This window comes from Pelodiscus sinensis, chromosome 6 (genome assembly GCF_049634645.1).
Source record: "Pelodiscus sinensis isolate JC-2024 chromosome 6, ASM4963464v1, whole genome shotgun sequence".
Taxonomy (NCBI): domain Eukaryota; kingdom Metazoa; phylum Chordata; order Testudines; family Trionychidae; genus Pelodiscus; species Pelodiscus sinensis.
In genome coordinates, this window is record NC_134716.1 from 93,283,624 (window position 1) to 93,302,954 (window position 19,331).

At 43.5% G+C, this 19,331-nt stretch overlaps 2 protein-coding genes across 10 annotated transcripts in view; one reads left to right on the forward strand and one right to left on the reverse strand.

Annotated features, from left to right (window-relative positions):
- Positions 1–15,173, reverse strand: part of NDUFAF2 (NADH:ubiquinone oxidoreductase complex assembly factor 2) — a 142,323-nt gene extending 127,150 nt beyond the window's left edge. The window contains exon 1 of one of the 2 annotated variants that reach the window (XM_006134416.4): positions 14,860–15,173. In XM_006134416.4, coding sequence (XP_006134478.1) covers positions 14,860–14,986 — 127 coding nt within the window. In that variant the 5' untranslated portion in view covers positions 14,987–15,173. The other variant, XM_075932880.1, reaches the window with a different exon arrangement.
- Positions 15,174–15,289: 116 nt separating this feature from the next.
- The window catches only part of ERCC8 (ERCC excision repair 8, CSA ubiquitin ligase complex subunit), a 60,338-nt gene continuing 56,296 nt past the window's right edge, over positions 15,290–19,331 (forward strand). For 7 of the 8 annotated variants that reach the window (XR_012905020.1, XR_012905022.1, XR_012905024.1 and 4 more), the window contains exon 1: positions 15,290–15,448. Coding sequence is in view for 2 of the 8 variants with exons in the window: in XM_075932876.1 (XP_075788991.1) it covers positions 15,372–15,448 (77 nt within the window). In the remaining 6 variants the exon portion in view is untranslated. The remainder of the gene's footprint in view (positions 15,449–19,331) is intronic. The other variant, XR_012905023.1, reaches the window with a different exon arrangement.

A 19,331-nucleotide genomic window follows, 5' to 3' on the forward strand; every position in this document is an offset into this window, starting at 1 on the left:
CACTACGTGTGCTTCCTGTCTGAAAGACTCCCTTCTCTCTGGACTACCAACTCTTCAGAAAGGCCAGACCATCTGGAGGATAGGAGGACTGTAAGAAATTTAAGTCAGTGTCTGTCTGTCTGTCTGTCTGTCTGTCTCTCACTCACTCACTCACACACTCTCCCGCTCAAGTCTTCACTCGTAACTGTATTAAAATATGGAACTTTGAGATACAGCCATAGCTCTTGACAGGGGCTTCTTTTTATCATTTTATTTACAGATTGTGTGCAGTATAGTTACTATATACTAACATAAATTAGCAAAATAAGATTTTCTTATTATCAGTTCCTATCACATTTTAATGTATCTTTTAGAACTACACAAAACAAAACCATCATTCTACAACCTCAATTTAGGACTGGATTTTTTAAGTGTCAGCCAGTAGCATGCTTAGAAAAATCCCTAGTAAATTTACATAAACTTCATGTGAATAGGAAACTTAAGTTTCAACATTTGCAGAGAGTCTGACTCCCTTTCATTCAATAATGACAGAATTGCATTTCTGCTCAAACTTACACACAGAAACACAATTGGGAAACTCACTTTCAGCAGCTGAATTAAATGTATAACTTAAATCCCATAGTAACAAGCAAGAAGCATGCTTTTAATCTTTACCTCACACACTGTGCTGAAACTGCACACATTTATATCATCATGTTACCAATAACAGCAAGCTAGGGTTAAAGTTGCAGCTTTGTGCTTAATGCGACCATTTGGGTAAGCATTGCAGGTTTTCAGAACAGAATTATAGTATGCAGGAGCAATGACATCAATTAAAAGCATAAACTGACAGCCCTAACTCTGAATTTTTTCCATTCTGAAACACATAAAACTATCTTTTTATGTTTTCTTTTATTTGCTGTGGGGTAGTGTAATCTAAGATAGCAGGATTTATTTACAGAGTGTAATAGACTTGACATAGTATTTACATCACTCCAGTGGTTAAGTAGAGCTAAAGTTCTGACAAAGCACAGGTGACAGACACCAAATAGGGAAATGACATGTACTACTAGAAGATATGTCTGTTCTTTGCCATCTCCTTTACCAAAGGTTCTCCTTCTCCTGTCTCCCAAGTTCTATGTATAAGCTCATCTGAGCAAGCAAAACCATGGGATTTGTATCGGTATATCCTATACCCATGTTGATACACACATGGTAATGCTGAGGCTTTATCAAGGTTTATTCCGACACAAATTTCTTCTGCAAAATTATTTTAACCATCTAAAAATTATACTTACAGTTTAATGTTAGTAATTGCCACAAAAAAGAGCTGTTTTTACTTAGAGTATTTTAAGTAGTTGGCTGAGTAAGACAGTCTGATTGACAAAGAAAAATTTTTAGCCGTCAGATTGTTACTCAATAGGCCAGATGACTCCAAGCAAGTTTATTGTGAATACAAGTTTCATTAAATATAAAAACAAACAGCTACAAATTCAAGAAAATTCAGACAATAAGAAGACATAGCGCGCACGCACACATACACACACAAAGCTGTAGAATAGACTTGAACAAGAAAGACAAAGAACCAAGTCTGGCCCTGAAGCCAAAAACAGCAGGAAAGTGATTAAAGATAATGAAATTGTAGAAAATTTATAGTTGTCATACTGAATTCAACATGATCATCAGTTTAGCTTAACCTTGATATAAGGAACAGAATACTCAGTACATGCTTAAGGCCTGGTTTAGCTAGCAACGAATCAAATGTTAAACAGTATCATCTTTAGTCTTTAGCCACTCATGATTTACAAATCAAGGTGAATATTATTATATCATGTCCTAAATCAATCAATTTCCAGTGATGTAAAACAAATGTGACACTATCAACATCCAAATATGTTTTCAAGTCATAAATATTTGAAAACAAGTCTGTAATGATTTCCTAGGATTATAATTGCTTCAACACATACTACATGGCCTACATAGACTAGCTATACTGTCACTCCAGAATCCTTGTTCTAAAAGTTGGCACTTTGTAATGCAAGATTTATTTTTGGAGGGGGGGGGGGGAAAAAACCACACACACACACACACACACACACACTTATTTTTCAGAGAAGAGACTTGAAAAAATTCCTATCAACCATGAGGAAAACCAAGTACTTTTAAAGAACAATCAGTATAAGACATTTCTGAAACAATGCTGCCTCCTTCTGGGAAAACCCAGAGTGTCAATTATTTTCCATGAAATCGAAGTCAGTAAATTTTTCCTGCTCAAACACATACTCACAGGCTAGGACAATATTCTCTTGTTTTCTTACTCAAAGGAATTTCACTTCACTATTTTGAACTTAGTCTAGTTATTTTAAATGGTTACTGTTCATTTAAAAATAATCCTATTAGCAAGTTTCCATAGCACTTCAGAACAGAGTGAGAGTGAGTGTAGCTCATTGATTTTCACCCAAACTTGAAAAAAGTCCAGAAAAGAAGCTTTCACCATCAAGCACCACTAATTTTTACAGATTCTAACCTTTTATTTAATTTTTTATTCTACCTCTTCTGGTTATAAAGCAACTTCCAAATGGGAACCAAGAATAAATAACTGCAATGTTTTCCTCCTGAATCTGCAGACAGAGCTTCAACATCTGTTGCTGCTTATAGCTTTCACAAGCTGCAGCAAGAGTAACAACTGATCAAACCTTGTCTGCTGCTGGGAACTCCGTTGGCAGCAGCAAAACAGAAGAATTAGGCCAATGTCACTCTGCTTGAGAACACTGATCAGCAATGGAGTCAGACACTTGGAAAGGGGACTTAAACTGAGCAAACACAAAGTATCATAGGGTTGGAAGAGACCTCAGGAGGTCATGGAGTCCAATCCCCTGCTAAAAGCAGAACCAATCCCAACTAAATAAGCCCGGCCAGGGCTTTTTCAAGCTGGGACTTAAATTCTAGTGATAGAGATTCCACCCCGTCTAGGTAACCCATTACAGTGCTTCACCACCCTCCTAGTGAAATAGCTTTTCCTAATATACAACCCAGACCTCCCCCACTCCAACTTGAGACCATTGCGCCTCCTTTTGTCACATTAGACACAAGCAAGGATTCAGAGAACCAACACTACAAAAACCAGACGTCTCTGGTATTTGGCTGAGATCAAAACAAGAATGTTTTAGTTCTTCCTTCAAGCACCCAGTGTTTTAGACATTTACTAGCCGGAGGCTACAGATGGAACCAGTTAATAGTATACAGGTTCAACCTTTAAAATCCAATATTCTGTGATCCAGCAACATCTGTGGTGCAGCAGGTGGGACTGCAGTCCCAGCGGGGTTGGAGGCAGTGGAGCCGGAGGCAGGGTGGTTTCCTGGCCCCGGCCGAGGCTGCAGAGCCCAATGGCCAGGGCTGGCATCTGAGAGCAGGGCCAACAGATGGGAGGGGAGCCTTGACCGTATCTGGTCCAGCAAACTCCACGGTTCGTGACCAATCATATCAGTCCCACCTGTACAGAGGCAATTATCGCAAAGGAACTACAGCACCTTTCACTTCCATGGTAGCTTTCTGGATTCCCCCCCCCCCATTTTATTCAGAGGGGAGTAGTGGAGCGAATAAGGACAGAAGATTGGCTTCTTACTTGGGAGTTTAATGCCCCAACCTACTGAAGAAGAGAAAAAAAGCCTAAAAGGAAAAGAAGGCTTAATTAAAGGAAGAGATATGTAGTAAAAAGTATTAAAGAGTTTAAAACAGAAAGGTGACTATACTCTTACAAATACAGCATTCAGTACACTTTGCACAATTATTTTATACCCTTATGACCAGATTCTAGTTACACTGGGGCTTGTCTACATGAAGAGTTTACTGAGCAGCAAGTTGCGGTATAATCTACACAGGCAAAAGGGCCTCCGCAGAGCAGATCCCCTACCCCCCAGGCCTTCTAAGTGTTGCGCACTTTTTGCAGGGCGGAGGAAAATTTGTGCACTACCCCCACCCCCAGATCCTGACTGGCCTGGGTGAAGCATCCTCCTTCCCTGCCAGGACCTGCTGAATGAAAGACTGGGGGCGGGAGGAGCATGCAAAGTTTCCTCCACCCTACTCCTGCCCTGCAAGGAGCATGCGGCACCTAGAAGTGCTGCATGCTCCTGGCAGGAGAGGAAGAGGCTTCACGTGCTCCGCCGCCCCCAGGTCCTGATTGGCCTGGGGGTGGAGGTGCACAGGAAGTATCCTTCTACTGTCAAGGGAATGGGTGCTTAGTGAGAATGGGAAGGTTTCCCCAACCCCCAGAGCAATCATGGTCTGTGGGTGAGGAAGCCTGGAAGCATCCTGGCCCCGCCTCTTCCAAATTTTTGAAGTCATTCCCGGCAAAAAATTATTGCCCACCCCGATCTACACTGTAGCAGCATGCCACACACTCAGGCTATGTTTACGAAGCAGTGTTATTTCGGAATAACTGACATTATTTCAAAATAACAGTCTAGGGCTACATAGCAAACAGTTATTTACACAATGTTGAAATGATGTTGACATGGAGAGCTTCTTACTCCAACTACAGTAACTCCCATTTTACAAGCAGCAGGGAAGTCGGAGGTAGAGTTCTCTAACTCAGACTTCCTGTTGTGTAGTCAGTGTTAAAAAACAAAATAACGATTTCGACTTAAGCTACGCAATTGATGTAGCTTAAGTTGCATAGCTTATTTCGGCTTTGGCCCTGCTGTGTAGACATGCCCACACTGTATTTGGCCTTCAAAATGGAATAGATCAAAACATACTAGGAGTCTATGCAGCCGGTTAGTGCATGGCATACTTACATGCTGCAGGTTTACACCCTGGCTTGCTTTGCAGTAACTGCTCAGCTACAAGTCCTTTAATATACTTACATTGGATTTCAATGGGACTACTTGTGCTTGTGGGTGAAGGTACTACTCAACGTATGGGAAGAAGAATCCAACCCTTAAATTGTAGGATGCATAGCTTTGGAAGGGGGTAGACACATATTTTACTCCTGGCTAGTAAGCATCATGTCAAGTTCCCATTGTTAAGGTTTCCTTTTTGCTTTTTATTCTAAAAATAAACTAATCAGTTTTACTTTGCAGTTCTCATGCATGAATACAATAGGTTAATATTAGAGTTGTGAACATTACAAAGGAATATTTAAAATCAAACAAGTCTCAGAGGGATAGCCATGTTGGTTGTTTTTAAGATACAGACTAAGGGTATGTCTACACTGCATTCCTCTTTCGAAAGATGAATGCAAATGAAGCTGAGCAAAATTGCAAATGAAGCGTGGATTTAAATTTCCCACTCTTCATTTGCATAATCGCATCTGGGCACTATTTCGAAATAACCTATTTCAAAGAAAGAAACGCAGTATAGACATGGTTATTTCAAAAGAAAACCCTTCTTTCAAAATAACCCTTAAACCTCATTTTACAAGGATTAAGGGTTATTGCAAAAGAAAGGTTTTCTTTCAAAATAACCATGTCTACACTGCGTTTCTTTTTTCAATATAGCACTCGGATGCGATTATGCAAATGAAATTCAAATCCACGCTTCATTTGCAATTTCGCTCAGCTGTATTTGCATTTTTCTTTCCAAAGAGGAATGCAGTGTAGACATATGCTAAGAGTCCTGTGGCCCCAAGCTAACAGATGGATATGAGCATAAGCTTTTGTGGGTCTAAACTACTTTATCAGATGCATGGTATGGCATCTGATGAAGTGATTTTGACCCACAAAAGCTTATGCCCAAATAAATCTGTTAGCCTTTAAGGTACCACATGACCCCTCATTGTTAAAAATCAACCAGCAATTTTGTTACAACTTAAAACAAAAACACTGAACACATTTTTACTGAAGTTGGAATCTGAAAAATGTTTGTTTTACATAACTAACTGAATCCACATATTACAATTCCTCTGCCAAAAACTTCAAATGGCAATATATATTTGAGCTGGTGTAGAAGTAATTCATACTACTAGATCTTATATACCTCTTAGGCCCTCAACATGGTCCTAAACCCGAGGGAGAATTTCAGCCTATAAGATCAGAGTCTGAATGCAATTACTAAGTAATCTTGTTTTGTAAGTCTAACACCATTGTATATCAATTATAAACAATGGCCTATTATTTTTAAACAGGCTCGTAGAATTATAACAAATACCCAGTTTAAAAAGGAGTATTTTGTATTAAGTTCGAATCCCCAAACCATTCCTGCCCATAGGGTAGTTTAACAGGCAGATCAACTTATGAGTTTATGTACTGTTTTTTAAAAATCATCATTTTGATCCAAGAGAAAATAATTGAAATTGAAGGGAAACTATAGTACTTTAGTGCTCCCTCTGTTGGTTCTGTAGAAAAACCTTACCAACCTTAGTATCAGAACTGCACTGATATAGTCAAATGTTAATGAGACATTGTGACGGGGCATCTGCTCTGCACTGGCCGTGATAGGGTTAAAATTCAACCTTGTAAAGCCACAAGGAAACAGCTAATTCAGGCAGTGGCTGCAACCAATCAGGGCTCAGCCAGTTCATACAAAATAAGTTGCACATCAGAGCAGGTTAGTTTGCTTCAAGAAGCCCATGGGAGAGGACTAGCTTTCTAGAGCAGGGATGGGCAATAATTTTTGCAGGGTGGGTATGGTTGCCAGGTAGACCCTGCCAAAAAAACAGACACACTTGATCGGGTGGAGGGGGGGGGGGGGGGCTGGCCGAGAGGTGGGCGGGGCAGGAAGCAGAGCTGGCATGGGGGGGCCACGGGGCTAGACGGGAGGAAGGGGGGGGGGACGGGAAGCAGAGCTGGGGATGCCGGGGAGGCTGGATGGGAGGAGAGGGGGTCCGGAGGAAGGGGGTGTGTGTGCAGTGCCCACGGCAGGCACTCCCTCTAGTTGCAAACAGAAGCTGGCGGGGATGGAGGAGGGGCTGGGAGTCACTCTCCCCCCTCCCCCCCCCCCCCGGCCTGGCTTCTGCACTCAACCAGAGGCTCCCAGCTGGGAGGCCAGGTCACGACTGGTGCTGGGAGCCTCTGGTCATGTGCAAAAGCTGAGCGGGGAGAGTGTCTGGGAGTTCTGGCCCCCGCCCCACCCGTCTTTTGCATGCAACCACAGGCTCCTAGCACCAATCGTGACCCTGCCTCCCAGTTACTCCCCCGCCCCCGCCAGGCTTCCATCCGGCACCCAGCCGGGAATTCAGAAAATACCGGACATTGCACATGTCCAGTATTTTCTGAATTTTTCTACCAGTCTATGCGAAAACCGGATACCTAGCAACCCTAGGGGTGGGAGCACATCATCAATGTTAATAATGGTCATGTGCCAGCTCTGGAAGGGGCAGTGCCTTAGTTGGAAGGTGCAGGGCCTGAGGCAGAAGGGGCAGCTCCACTGAGGCATCACATGCAGGAGGGAGAGGACCTGACATGCTCCCCCATAAGGTAGCACCCAGAGGGAACTTACGCGTTACCATACAGTCCCTAGCAGGGGGAGGAGACTTTGCATGATACCCCATCTCCAGATCTCGATTGGGCTGGGGGGCAGGAGTGCAGCAGGGTGGACTGTATCTTGCCCCCCCTGTTCTAGAGGAATGCAAAGACTTGCACTGCGAACAGGACTTCTCGGACTCAAAGGCCTAAGGCCTGGGAAGAGGGAGAAGGAACCAGAGACAGGAGCCAAAGGAGGGAAGGGCTGGGGGAACAGAGAGTGATGGACAAAGACACCATTTATAATACCTCTTAGAAAATATTTCAATGTTACTTATTTAACAGAAAAGCTGTCTCAATAATATATAGACTGAGCAAGAAGTTATGGCAAAATAACTGACAGAATACAGTGATGTGTACCACGCATGTGTTATTAGCACTCTTTGTAAGGGAACAAGACATGGGCCCTATGAGTGCCTCAAGAAAAAAAGTTTAACAGCTTTCATTGTTGGAATCTCCTGGAAGAACAGAGTCATCAGCACAGAGGTGCTCAAGTAAGCCAGCATACAAATAGTCAAACAAAAACAAAGAGTGCAGTGGCACCTTAAAAACCTAACAATCGCATTATGTGCATAAGCCATGATAAAATTGTTGGTCAAAGGTGCCACCGGATGCTTTGTTGTTTTTGACGAAATAGACTAACATGGTTGCCCCTGAAACCCCCTCAAACAAAGAGGACTCCTGTAGTTGAGGCATGTGCGCCAAATGAATGACGGGACACATCCCAAAGGACATCCTCTATGGCAAAATGGCATATGGAAAAAGACTAAAAAAATCCCCAAAATTGTATTTAAAGGATGGGTGAGGTTTCAAAAAAATGAATGTAAAGGTGGACAACTGGGAAGAACTCACTCAGGACCACAGCCTGTGGAACCAAGAATTCAATAAAAGGTATGATGGGGTGAGGTCACAAAAGCTCACTTAGGATTGATTCCCAGTGTGCTGATCATGTCACTCACGTGTAATTTCACATTTTAAAAGTTAATCGGTTAAACCTTGGGCCCGGATGGACTAAAGTGGGAGGCTGCCATTAGCTGCTTATCCAGTAACTGTCACCCAGTTAACCCTTTACATCTGACATTCTTTTTTTCTGGGGCTCCCCACTATGATGTCCTTCTGGACCAGATCCTTTGGTCTCCCTCAGACAAGGCAGAGAGGCGGCATTGTCACCCCCTAAAGACCAATATGGACGCTGAACCACTTCAGCTTTGAGAGAATGCAGTTCTAGGGTACACCACCTAGGAAACCCATCATCAGAACTCCAATCAAATCTGTCTTTCTTGATGTAAAAGTTTTACATAAGGAAAGCTCATGAGGATGTTCACCCTCTATCAATGAAAGAGATATGTACACTAGGTTCCCTCTGCCCTTCCAGGTAACAATTATTTACACTGGGCCTGATAGTAAACAAAAAAAGTGTTTTTATTAAATAGGAGTAATAGTGGTTGCAAATGTAGAAGTTCAGTGGTTGCAAATGGTTATTAAGTTTAACTGAAAAGAACACACATAGCTAGTGCTAATTCACTAAAAAACATATTGCAAGCAAATTTCTTACCCTAAAGAGCTCTTCTTATTACTGGAATTATCTTCAGCTCAGAGACAGCCTCTTTTAACCCTGACCTGGATCCCCAGCCCTGCGTTCTCAGCCCTTTGTATTCTTTCAGAGTTTTCCAGGCCAGACGAAGACAAAGGGCTGATAGCTTTCCATTGCTTCCATAGACTTTTCCCCCAGGTCATGAACATTTTGTTCTACATCCCCTCTTCCATGGAAAACTACCAGGGTCAAAATGGAATCCTAGTACCAGGTGGTAGGATCACATGTCTTACTAGTCCAATTAGGTCACGTTTTATTACTCCAAATTACAGGACAAACAAAGCTGTTTACAAGTCATTAAGTTGATCCACCAAGACATTAAGGCTTGGGGGGGGGGGGGGGGGACGACACACCACTAATGACTCATTAACGCTTTTAAAACTATGAACAGTCCCATTCTATCTTTGCATAACAATAATGATACATACACCAAAATCGGATACATAGATCCAGCAGAGTGTAACATTAAAATTAATAAGTTACATGAGGTATTTTGTTTAAATTCTTTGAGTTACGTATATTTATACAGTATTCATAAGCTAAACTTCATAAAGCATGAGTGAATCATCACAAAAGGTCTCTGTAGTTAGGAGAGGAAGTAGTTCAGCTTAGCAGAGGAGAAAAAAGTTTGTAGAAGTCACAGCTCACAGAGTCAAAACATCTCCTTTAAATATGACAGATGCAGCAGAGATTGTCTCTCGTGAGCGGGTCTCTTCAGCCCCAGCCATAGCTACCATAAAAACTGAGTAAATTCTTTAGCTCTCAGTGGCACACAGTCATGGTCCCTCAAGCCTGAAGATGCATACTACTACTGCATTTTACATTGTTTTCTCTTTTTAACTACCCACTAAAAATCCTCATATTTACCAAATTTTACTATGGAAAATAGGATCAGTTATCTACCATGAAATAAATGCTGCTTCAATAAAATCCATAAACTTTATGAAGAACTTACGCAATTGCTGAAATATGAATAGTTAATCATTGTAGATTGCAGAGCAAACAATTCATCATGTAGAAAAGCTATCGTGATGCTCTGACAGTGTGCTTACACAATTAAAAAAATAAATATATTACACAGATTAAGCTACATTGTTTAGTGAAATACTTGTCTGAGATACTAAAATTAGTCATCAATCACTGTTACCATCCAGTTTTAGGACTGGCATCTGAAGAGTAATTTCAGAGTTAATGAGTTATGCTGGATGTTCCTCTCAAGACAGGCCATGATGAAATTGTACAATTTAATCACTGTCATTTTCTTATACTATTCTTTTTAAAAAAGTTTAGCATAGTATATTTTAAATTATACAAGCGTATTTGGTAGAAAACAGAAAGTAATGTTGAAGAATTAAATATATTTTCTAGAGATCATGAAACATGAAGTCAGAGAAACAATACCATTTGTGACTTTTCTTTGCCCAGTTACATCTGACACTTGAATTTTTTGTGTTTTAGGAAAATGAACTGCTACAATCCTTATAAATTCTGCTTTTAGTCATATTCCTCTCAACGTTTAATCCTTCCTTGGCTTCTACAACTCTTGCAGGTAGTGGGAACAGCACCAGCGGGGCGGTTTGCTTTCCGGTAGACAGTCTCAGCTCATTCACTTAACCATGCACTGCAGTGCATCCTAGTCATGGCCCCTTTCGGACATGCATCGCAAGAGGTACCCATAAATATTGTAATTTCTGCAACTGGAATGCAGCTAGGATGGGACTGTCTCCTGTCCACAAATGCTGATGAAGTTCAGCACCTCGGCATAGCTCCAAGCACAGGCTCTCCTGGTGCATGGAGCAGGCATGGCTAGCTAGAGAGATGCACTGAGAACATACTATACATCACCAGGCAAACAGAGAGAGATCTTTCATATTTCAGAAAGAACACCAAGAGCATGTCTGGTTGGACACCTGAGAGTAGGGCAGTAAAGCATGTCTGGTTGGACACCTGAGAGTAGGGCAGATGACAAAAGAGACAAGAATAGGCATTTTGGTAAGGAGAGAGGCCAGTCAGAAGGTAATACTATACTACGGTGTTCACACTAGAACTCCAGCACACTAACCAGAGTGCAGCAAGCTCTATGCTTTTCACAGATGTGGTTTATGTAGGACACACTAAATGCCTTGCCGGTGTGGATTCCACAAAAAGTTTCAGCTGGAGGCTGATTTACTGTGCAGTAATTTGCCAGTGTAGACTTAGATTATGAAATCTTTGGAAGCAGAACTGTAGCTAACTATTCATCTGGACAGTACCTAACATATTGTGAACAAAAGAATAATTGAAGTGCAAATAAATAATACCAGAAAATGAGTGCATGTTTGTCTCAGTGCTACTTTCCTTTAGGTCAAGCCCCTATCACTGTCCAATTCTTTTTCATTCTATATGTTGCTTCCTCCTCTCCAGTCAAAAAGGTTTATTTTAGTCTTTCCAAAGATTCTACTTCTAAAAGCCTGAAGACATTTTCTATTTGCAATAATAGCTTCTAAATGCATGGGAATTTATGCATACAAAAATAAAATTGTTCTAAAACTATGATCTACGGAGAATGTTCAGGGACAATTAGTTATAGGGCGCATACCACTTTAAAAGAGTACATAAGACAATAATGTTTAGGACACTAGATAATCTGGTGGAACAATTAAGGTTAGTTTGACATAATTACAGAACATTCCATCACTCCAGTAGTACTATATTACACTCTAAACTAGACTTAATCCAAAACTATGTGCTGGTGAGAAATGAGAAGAATCTGCATGTGTTGCCTGGATTAAAGTATGTATGTGCCATATAAAAAGCAGTCTAATGTCCGTAGAGAAGTGGGGGTGTATTCTATGGGGACAGATACTATTAGAAGCAATTACAGAAGAGTTTATATAGTTTAAGGAGAATAGGCCAAAGAAAGTCAGGCTAGTCTCATGTAAGTTTCCAACTTACATGCGGTGATGGATAGGAGTGATAGTCATTGGATGCTGGGATGTTCAGAAAAAGCTAACAGTTAAACTCAAGTAAGGAGGTGATGTTAGCAGGGAGCCAGGAAAGCCAATGGGAGAAGGTATTGAGATTTGAATTGGAGGATATACATGCATGCTGTTCTTCTTTGAGTTTTAAGCCAGGAGTTGGGGGGAACAAGATGAATTGAACCAAGCAGGACTACTATGCCTACAAAAAAACACTGGACATGAAAATGGCTGGACCTTGAAGTACAAATACATGAGTAAATAAGGAATATTTTTTAGTGAGCACAGAGAAGTTTACCAAACAACAGAACAAAGAAAATCACCTGACTGTCTAAATCCATGTGCCTCTTCCCCTTGTCTCCCTTCATATGCTGTACTTTAAGCTGTAAACCAGGGATGGAATTTCTTTGTGTTTTCCAAGTGTTCTTTCTTTCAGTTACTTTAAAATACCTAGCAACCAAGTATGTTTTATCAAGTTTTGTTTTGTTAATAAAATAACCTTTTTTAAGGCTATGATTTGATTCTTGTGTCCTGGAAGGTAATAGGAGGTCTGTGTATGCCTAAAACTGAGAGGTCAGTTTTCAGAGATTACGTTTGTTTTCTCTTTTTATTCAAGTTCTCGTGTTTGAAGAGCTTGGAGTTCCCCTCTGGAAGAAGTTCCAAGTGCTTCTTCCTGGATTCAAGAGGAAAGGGGTTTTTCCACTTGGTAGGGGCAAATCACCTCCCAAGGCCAAGGAATCAGTGACCCTGGGGAGCTTTTAAGCAGAAGCCTATAGAGGCAAGGCATTTTTAAGGTCTCTTATGGGCCCCCGCCTTTTGCACTTGGTGTGCCAGAGTAGGGAATAGACTTGACACATGCATATCCTAAAAAGTTTCCTGAATGAAAAATAAGTTCATTAGACAGTCTGTTCTGATTTGAGGTTAAAACAAAGCTGTAAGATAAAGTAAAGATAACCTGATTGGTGGGTTTAATTAATATCTATCTATATTAATTAGTCTTGTTAAATTGTCAAGCCTAGTTCACTCATTTTCTTCTTTCATATATAGGCTTCTAACATGTTCACAAAATGCTTTCCCTGCCATATGAAAATATCATTATTTTACAAGAGTAGTACAAGTTGAACCTCTTGTCCAGGACTCCCTGGTCTGGCAACATTAGTGGTCCAGCAGGACCACAGATGATGCTAAATCAGAGAGCCCCAGCTGCAGAGGTTGAGAGTAGCTGGGAGTGGAGCTGCTCTGGTTGGCGCATCATGCTGGGGCAGTGACCGGGGAGTAGAGAGTCCCAGGAACAGCTGCCGCCCCACATGGGACTGGATGCAGGGAGCAGAGCCCCGCGAGCACACTTGGGACAGCAGAGCCTGGCAGTTGGGCTGGAGGAGGTCAGGCCTCTGAGTTCTCTGAGGGCAGCAGCCAGGAGGGGAGACCCAGGAGAACCTGGATGTCTGACCTCCCCTGGTCTGGCAAATTCCCTTGCTCAGGACCACTCTGAGGGTGCTGGACCAGAAAGGTTCAACTTGATTTAGAAAGCACCAGGACAGGGAACAGAATCAAATTTGACCACAAATGAAGATCCGAATTCAATATCACAGAGATATTAAACAAGTTTAGTTTGGAGGCACATCCTCATTTTTTGTCTATATCAAAACAGCCCTCAACACAAAATACTGTTAGCTGAACTGAGAAGGATCACAGTACAAGTTTTATAATAGAGGCAAAATTGAAGGAAAATAAAATTACTTGGGGTTAGGTGCCTAAAGAAAACAATAGAGATTGTGTGGACGTAAAGGGAACTAAAGGGGAAAAGAAAAAAATACCTAAAAGACATGCAGGGGAATTTCTGGGCCCCAGTCTACATTGAGAATAAGCAGCTGGGCAGGAAATAGTCTATGAAAGCAAAGGATAAATTATGGCCATTGGATAGACCATACAAGCTGGAAGCGGGGAAAACAGAGAGACGTAGGGATGGGTATTCTGGGAGACTAAACAGATCAAGGATTTGGGAGGGAAGCAAAGGGAGGCTATGAGAATGTGTTAGGGGTATGCAGGGGGCAAGTTCAAGGTTTCAGTCATTATTTTCAAAGTTTTCCAAGGCCAGGATATATGAACAATAGACTAAAGCTCGGGGACAAAGACCACACTGGCCAGTTCACTCCACTGACCCAAAGGAATGCTCAACTGTAACAATAACATTCCTTTCTGCAGGAGACAGAACTCTCCACAGTCCGAAGGTGTGGCATGAACTGCCTGAGAATTAAAGCCCATCACAAACATCAGCACTTTCTATTTCAAATGTCAGGCTCATTTCTTTGCCTTTGTGCATATAAACACACAGCGATACATATATGTATTTCTTTAAAACGCCTATCACAGCAAGAGAACTCCTACCACAACTCTGCTGCACAGAGGTCTCCCTGGGGAGAAAAGGAGAAAACAAACATGTGATACACGTGCTGTCAAGCTGCTCAATGAGCTACTGGAAGGTTATAAGGCAGTATAAATACCTGTGCAGTACAGAAGTAGGACACAGGGAACCATGGGGGGGGAGGGTGCTCAGGGACATGAGGTGTCCTCGAGGTGCCTCAGTGCAGAGGAAGCAGGGTATCCGGGGGACAGGAGAGGAGGGTGTGGAAATTCGGGGGGAGGTGGGGCAGGACCGGTGGGAACAGAGACGCCAGGCAGTGGCAAAGTGGGAACACGAGAGGCGCCTGGGGGCAGGCAGATCTGGGGGTAAGGCTGCGGGCGGGTGCAGGCAGAAACGCTACCGATGGGCTGGGCTGCACTGCAGGGAGCACGGGAAGGGCAAGGACTGTGCGAGAAGCGGGCCCAGCGAGCCGCCTGGAGAAGGCAGGGGCAGCCCCTCTCTTACCAGCCCAGGTCTGGTGCTTGGGGATCTTGTAGTATTTGTTTCCAAACTGGTCACAGCCCACGTGCTGCTTCTCTGGCCCGAGGAGCCGGAGCCGCAGGGCGCGCAGGAACCGCCAGGGCCCGCTCATCCTGCCGCGCAGCAGGCGCTCTCCGCCTGGCGCTGAGACCGGCACCGCCACAAGCCCCGCCCCTTCCGCGTGGGCCTAACCCCACAAGAGATCCCGCTGCGAGTACACCCCGCCCCTTCCATCTCAGCCCCGCCCTTTTCCCCTCTCTTCAGCCGAGAAGGCCGGGAGCGTGCCCCGCCCCTTCGGTCTCGGCAGCGCCCCACAGCTGTGAGCGGCTTGTTCGTGTCCCCGCCCCCCAGTCTATGTTTCTCTCTCTCCAGCAGGCCGCCGACTCTCCAATAACCGCACTGCGCATTGGTCACCGCCGTTTCGCGCTGAGCCAATCAGCGCCACTCTATTTACAATATGGCGACGTTCTTGGGTCTGATCGTTGCTCCGGCCCGCCATGTTGGCTTTCATTTCGGCCCGCCAGGCCGGTCTCGACGATCCGTTGCGGCTGCGCCGGGCTGAATCCACCCGGAGGTAAAGAGTCGCTGGGCTCCAGCCGTTTAGTCTCTTCTCGGCTAGGGCCCGCCTCGGGCTGACCCGTCCGGGCTTGTGGTGTCGCCCAGGTGGAACGGGCCCCGGGGAAGCCCCGGGGATTCCCTCTCCTCGTAGGCGCTGTGCTTAGCGTGCCCACGCGTCGGACCTTGCCCGCTTTGGGAGCCAGGACCCGGCGCGGCTCCTCGGCCTCACAGCTGCGCTGGGGGGTAGGGAGGCGGGGCGGAGGCAGGGCCGTGCCTACTTTCACTCCTGGGGGAGGGGCGGGGGAGCTGACTTTACACCCAGCGTCGTTCTCGCCGGACATTAGCAGGTTTCTGCTGGGCCAGAGATTTATACTTGAACTGTGATGACAGGACCTGAATTTGCCCCGACGCGTCGAGCGCCGGGGCATAACGTGAAGGTGTCGTCTATGTATCTTATCCTCCTTTTCAGTTTCAGTGTCAGTGAGTGGAACTAAGGATCATGCTTTTCCCTCTAGGTCGTCTTCTCTTTTTCCACCCTCACCATTTCCCATTAAGCTTTTTTCTGGCAGCTGTTGGTATCAACATTTGAACAAAAGTGAAAAAAGAGGATATGGTATCTGTTAAACGATTTTTCTCATATGATGAACAATATTTATTGGTGAATTAAGGCCTTGTGTACAATGTTGTTTCTAAGAGTAGACCTGTCTTGACTCGAGGAGGTAGCAATAGTATCAACCCCAAGCATTCAAAAGTCGTGTAAGTCCAAAAAAATTGAAAACATGTACGTTGGATTCTTTTTACTTACCTTTTGGAGATTATCTGTTTTCACGTGTCCCTTTCCTCACCACAAAGACACAAACTTCCTTGTTAGAAAATAAAAACTGAGTTTCACGCCTTTCATGGATCTGGCACTTAAATTAAAAAATTGCAAATATGACAAGGATTATGATAAAATGAGAGCTGGGAGTGGTGTGATTTAGACTCCAGCTGTGCTACACTACATATAGCACTGTGTTGTACTGTCTCAGTAAACTAAATGACATTGTAAAAGCTAAGTTTACACAGTGCTGTGCCATGCTTATATTGAGCCCGCTAAAGAGGATTTGTTGTGCATACTTTATACCTGTTTACAGCCACTAATATGAACTTCTTGAGATTCATAGCTAAAAGAATGTTCATTCTGAACAAATGTAATCCACAGTGACTTAGTGAAATGGATTGTCTTGATTAAATACAAAAAATTGTGAGTTGAGGTTTACCTTAAGAGAAGTGTAAGTCTTACTTCTCAGGAATCATTGTAAGAACAAAATCACCTGTTAGAGTTTGTATGTGTCTGGATGTGGGATGGTGGTTATATCATAAACCAAAATTTTTTTCCACACAAGGAAACTTAGATTAGTAACTTACAGTTCTTTCTGCTTACACAAGTCTTTCAAAAGAATATGTACATGAATTTCTATGCCCATACAGACTTACGCTAGCTTCGATGAGGGATGTGAAAGTATAACCATTTATATGGTTAACCAATGAGTCTCTGTATTAGAGGTAGCCGTGGAGGGAAGCCGGAGCCTTGTGCACGAGGAGCTGGCTGGAGGCGGCAGCAGCACGGGGGTGGAGGAGATGGGAGCCTGTGGTTACATGATTACATATTGAAACACATTTTAACATCCTTAGCTTCAAGCTAGCTCTTTTAGTTTTCACATCTGCATTGTTCTCAAGAGGGTGGATACCCTCTGGCTATGGAAGTGCCTTTTCTTGGATCAGGAAATTTTGACCAGAATTTCCTAACATATGAGCAGTTAAAAACAACCATTTCCCTTTTCTGGCAGTCTTCTTAAGGAAAATTTTAGCAGCCTTCCAAAAATAACAAATAGTAATTAAATGCACTATCATTCTAAGACTGGGCTGTCATAGAGCAATAGCAAACATTGCACAGGGAACTTGTAGAGATTTCCAGAGCAGTTGTAGTAGAGGAAGATGGAGTGGGAAAAAAACCATTGTGGGTTCCCCTCTAACTCTGAACATGTCCCATTCTTCCTGTGGGGATGCTATATGGGGCAGGAACTGGGATGGGCTCCTAGCCACTACCCCAGCATGTGACCACATCAGCCTGTTTTTCCTTTCCTCCCACTGTCACCCAGGGACAAGATGTGAGTCTGGAGGCAAGGGGCAGAAGCTGCTGGAGAGAGAGAGAGAGAGAGAGAGAGACAATCCATGGTCTCTTCAAGGTTGAAAGTGATCCAACACATGGCCCTAACCCTGCCATTCTGTCTCTGAGCAGCACATGTGTGGTTGTCAGCCGATGGTCAGGGCAGTGTGTATGTGCTATACACCCGAGACTTCAACTGCTGGGACCGGGGTCCCTTGCAGCGGGCAACCTGGAGGAGGTTGACGGGCGCCCAATGAGTTTACAGAGAGAGCTTATAACATCTTAGATTTCAGCTGCTAGAATTCGTAATTCCTTCGCAGCGGGCAGCCTTAGGGAAAGACTAAAAGGTGCCCCAGTGGATCTGCCACCTGGGAGTGACACAAATCCAAACGCCCAAGCTCTCCCTATATCTGTCCCTTAAAACTGTCTGAAGTTCTTTTAAATTGTGCCTGGTTCTGTTACAGCAACTGAAGGAGTCAGGTTAAAGCTTAAACACTTACAGGTTTATTGAGGAAGCTTATAAATCATATGGTTGCAATGGCTATTGTTCTATTTCTTAACTGCTGGCAAATATGTGTGTGTGTGTGTGTGTGTATAAATAGATATAGATCTTTAAAAAAAATGGTTACAAAGAAAATAAAGATAGGAAATAGAAAACAATGGTACCAAATGACAGCTTAATCTTTAAAGAGCTCTATTCTATGCATGCACTAAAACAAAAGGACACATACGGGTACAATTTTTACCCCCTTATGCGTCGCTCGGTCCCAGCGTGTCAGGCCAGGATCGGTCCCTCAATTCCTCGGAAAGACGAAAATACGAGGTGGGCGTCCCCGTGGAACCTCGGGAGGTCAAAACACCTAGCCCGACCAGCAGGTAGAGGGTAGTTTGACACTCAAAGTGAGTGTGCTGGTGTACCCATCTTTATACCCATTGGGTCACATATTTCTGTTTCTTATCTGTGATGCCAAATGGTGCTGGTCTGTCTTTCGTGAGACCAGTTGTTACAAGGGAGTTGTGAACTTAATTTACACTTGTAAGAGAGAGTTGAGAGGATTAAATTGGAAGTACTGGGCATTCTTTTTCTCAGTGGGAAATTCCTCTCCCAGGGACTGTGTGTGTTCGAATCAACATGGGTGCCAGCCGGGCACTTCTTGCAGCCTCGAGCTCAGTTTATTGCCTTAATTGTTACTCAGTCAGAGAAACTCACATATCCTGGTCTCGCATCAAAGCAGATCAAAGCTTAATGGCTATGCTGATTTTCTTATTGTTCCTTCTCTTCCCTGTATACAGACATCTCAGAGGGCAAGCAAGATTGGTTGAGATGGGGGGGGGGGGGGGCTGTCTGGCTACTGTGGTGTACACCACACCACTCCCAGACCTAAGCAATCCATCCCCACTTTTGGAAAACTCTCAACATGATGCATGATAAAGGTGTTGCATGTGCTTAATTTTTATATTTCTCCTTTTTAAATAACCTAGGAAATTACTTTATCCTGTCCGCCTCTTGCCTTCTCCCTGCCCGCCCTTCACAAAAGGCTAAAAGAACTTTAATTTGCAAAGTCAAACATTCAAAATCTAGGAAATTCCAAAATTGTGATTGTTTAGGATACCTTATTCTGCTCCCACTTACATATTCTTTGATAATAGTTTATTTTTTTAGATGGTCACTGTGACGGGGCCCCGCAACCACGCACTAAAACCCCCGCGGCAAAAGCCCTATTTGGGCGGCGGGGGGGGGGGGGGGCGC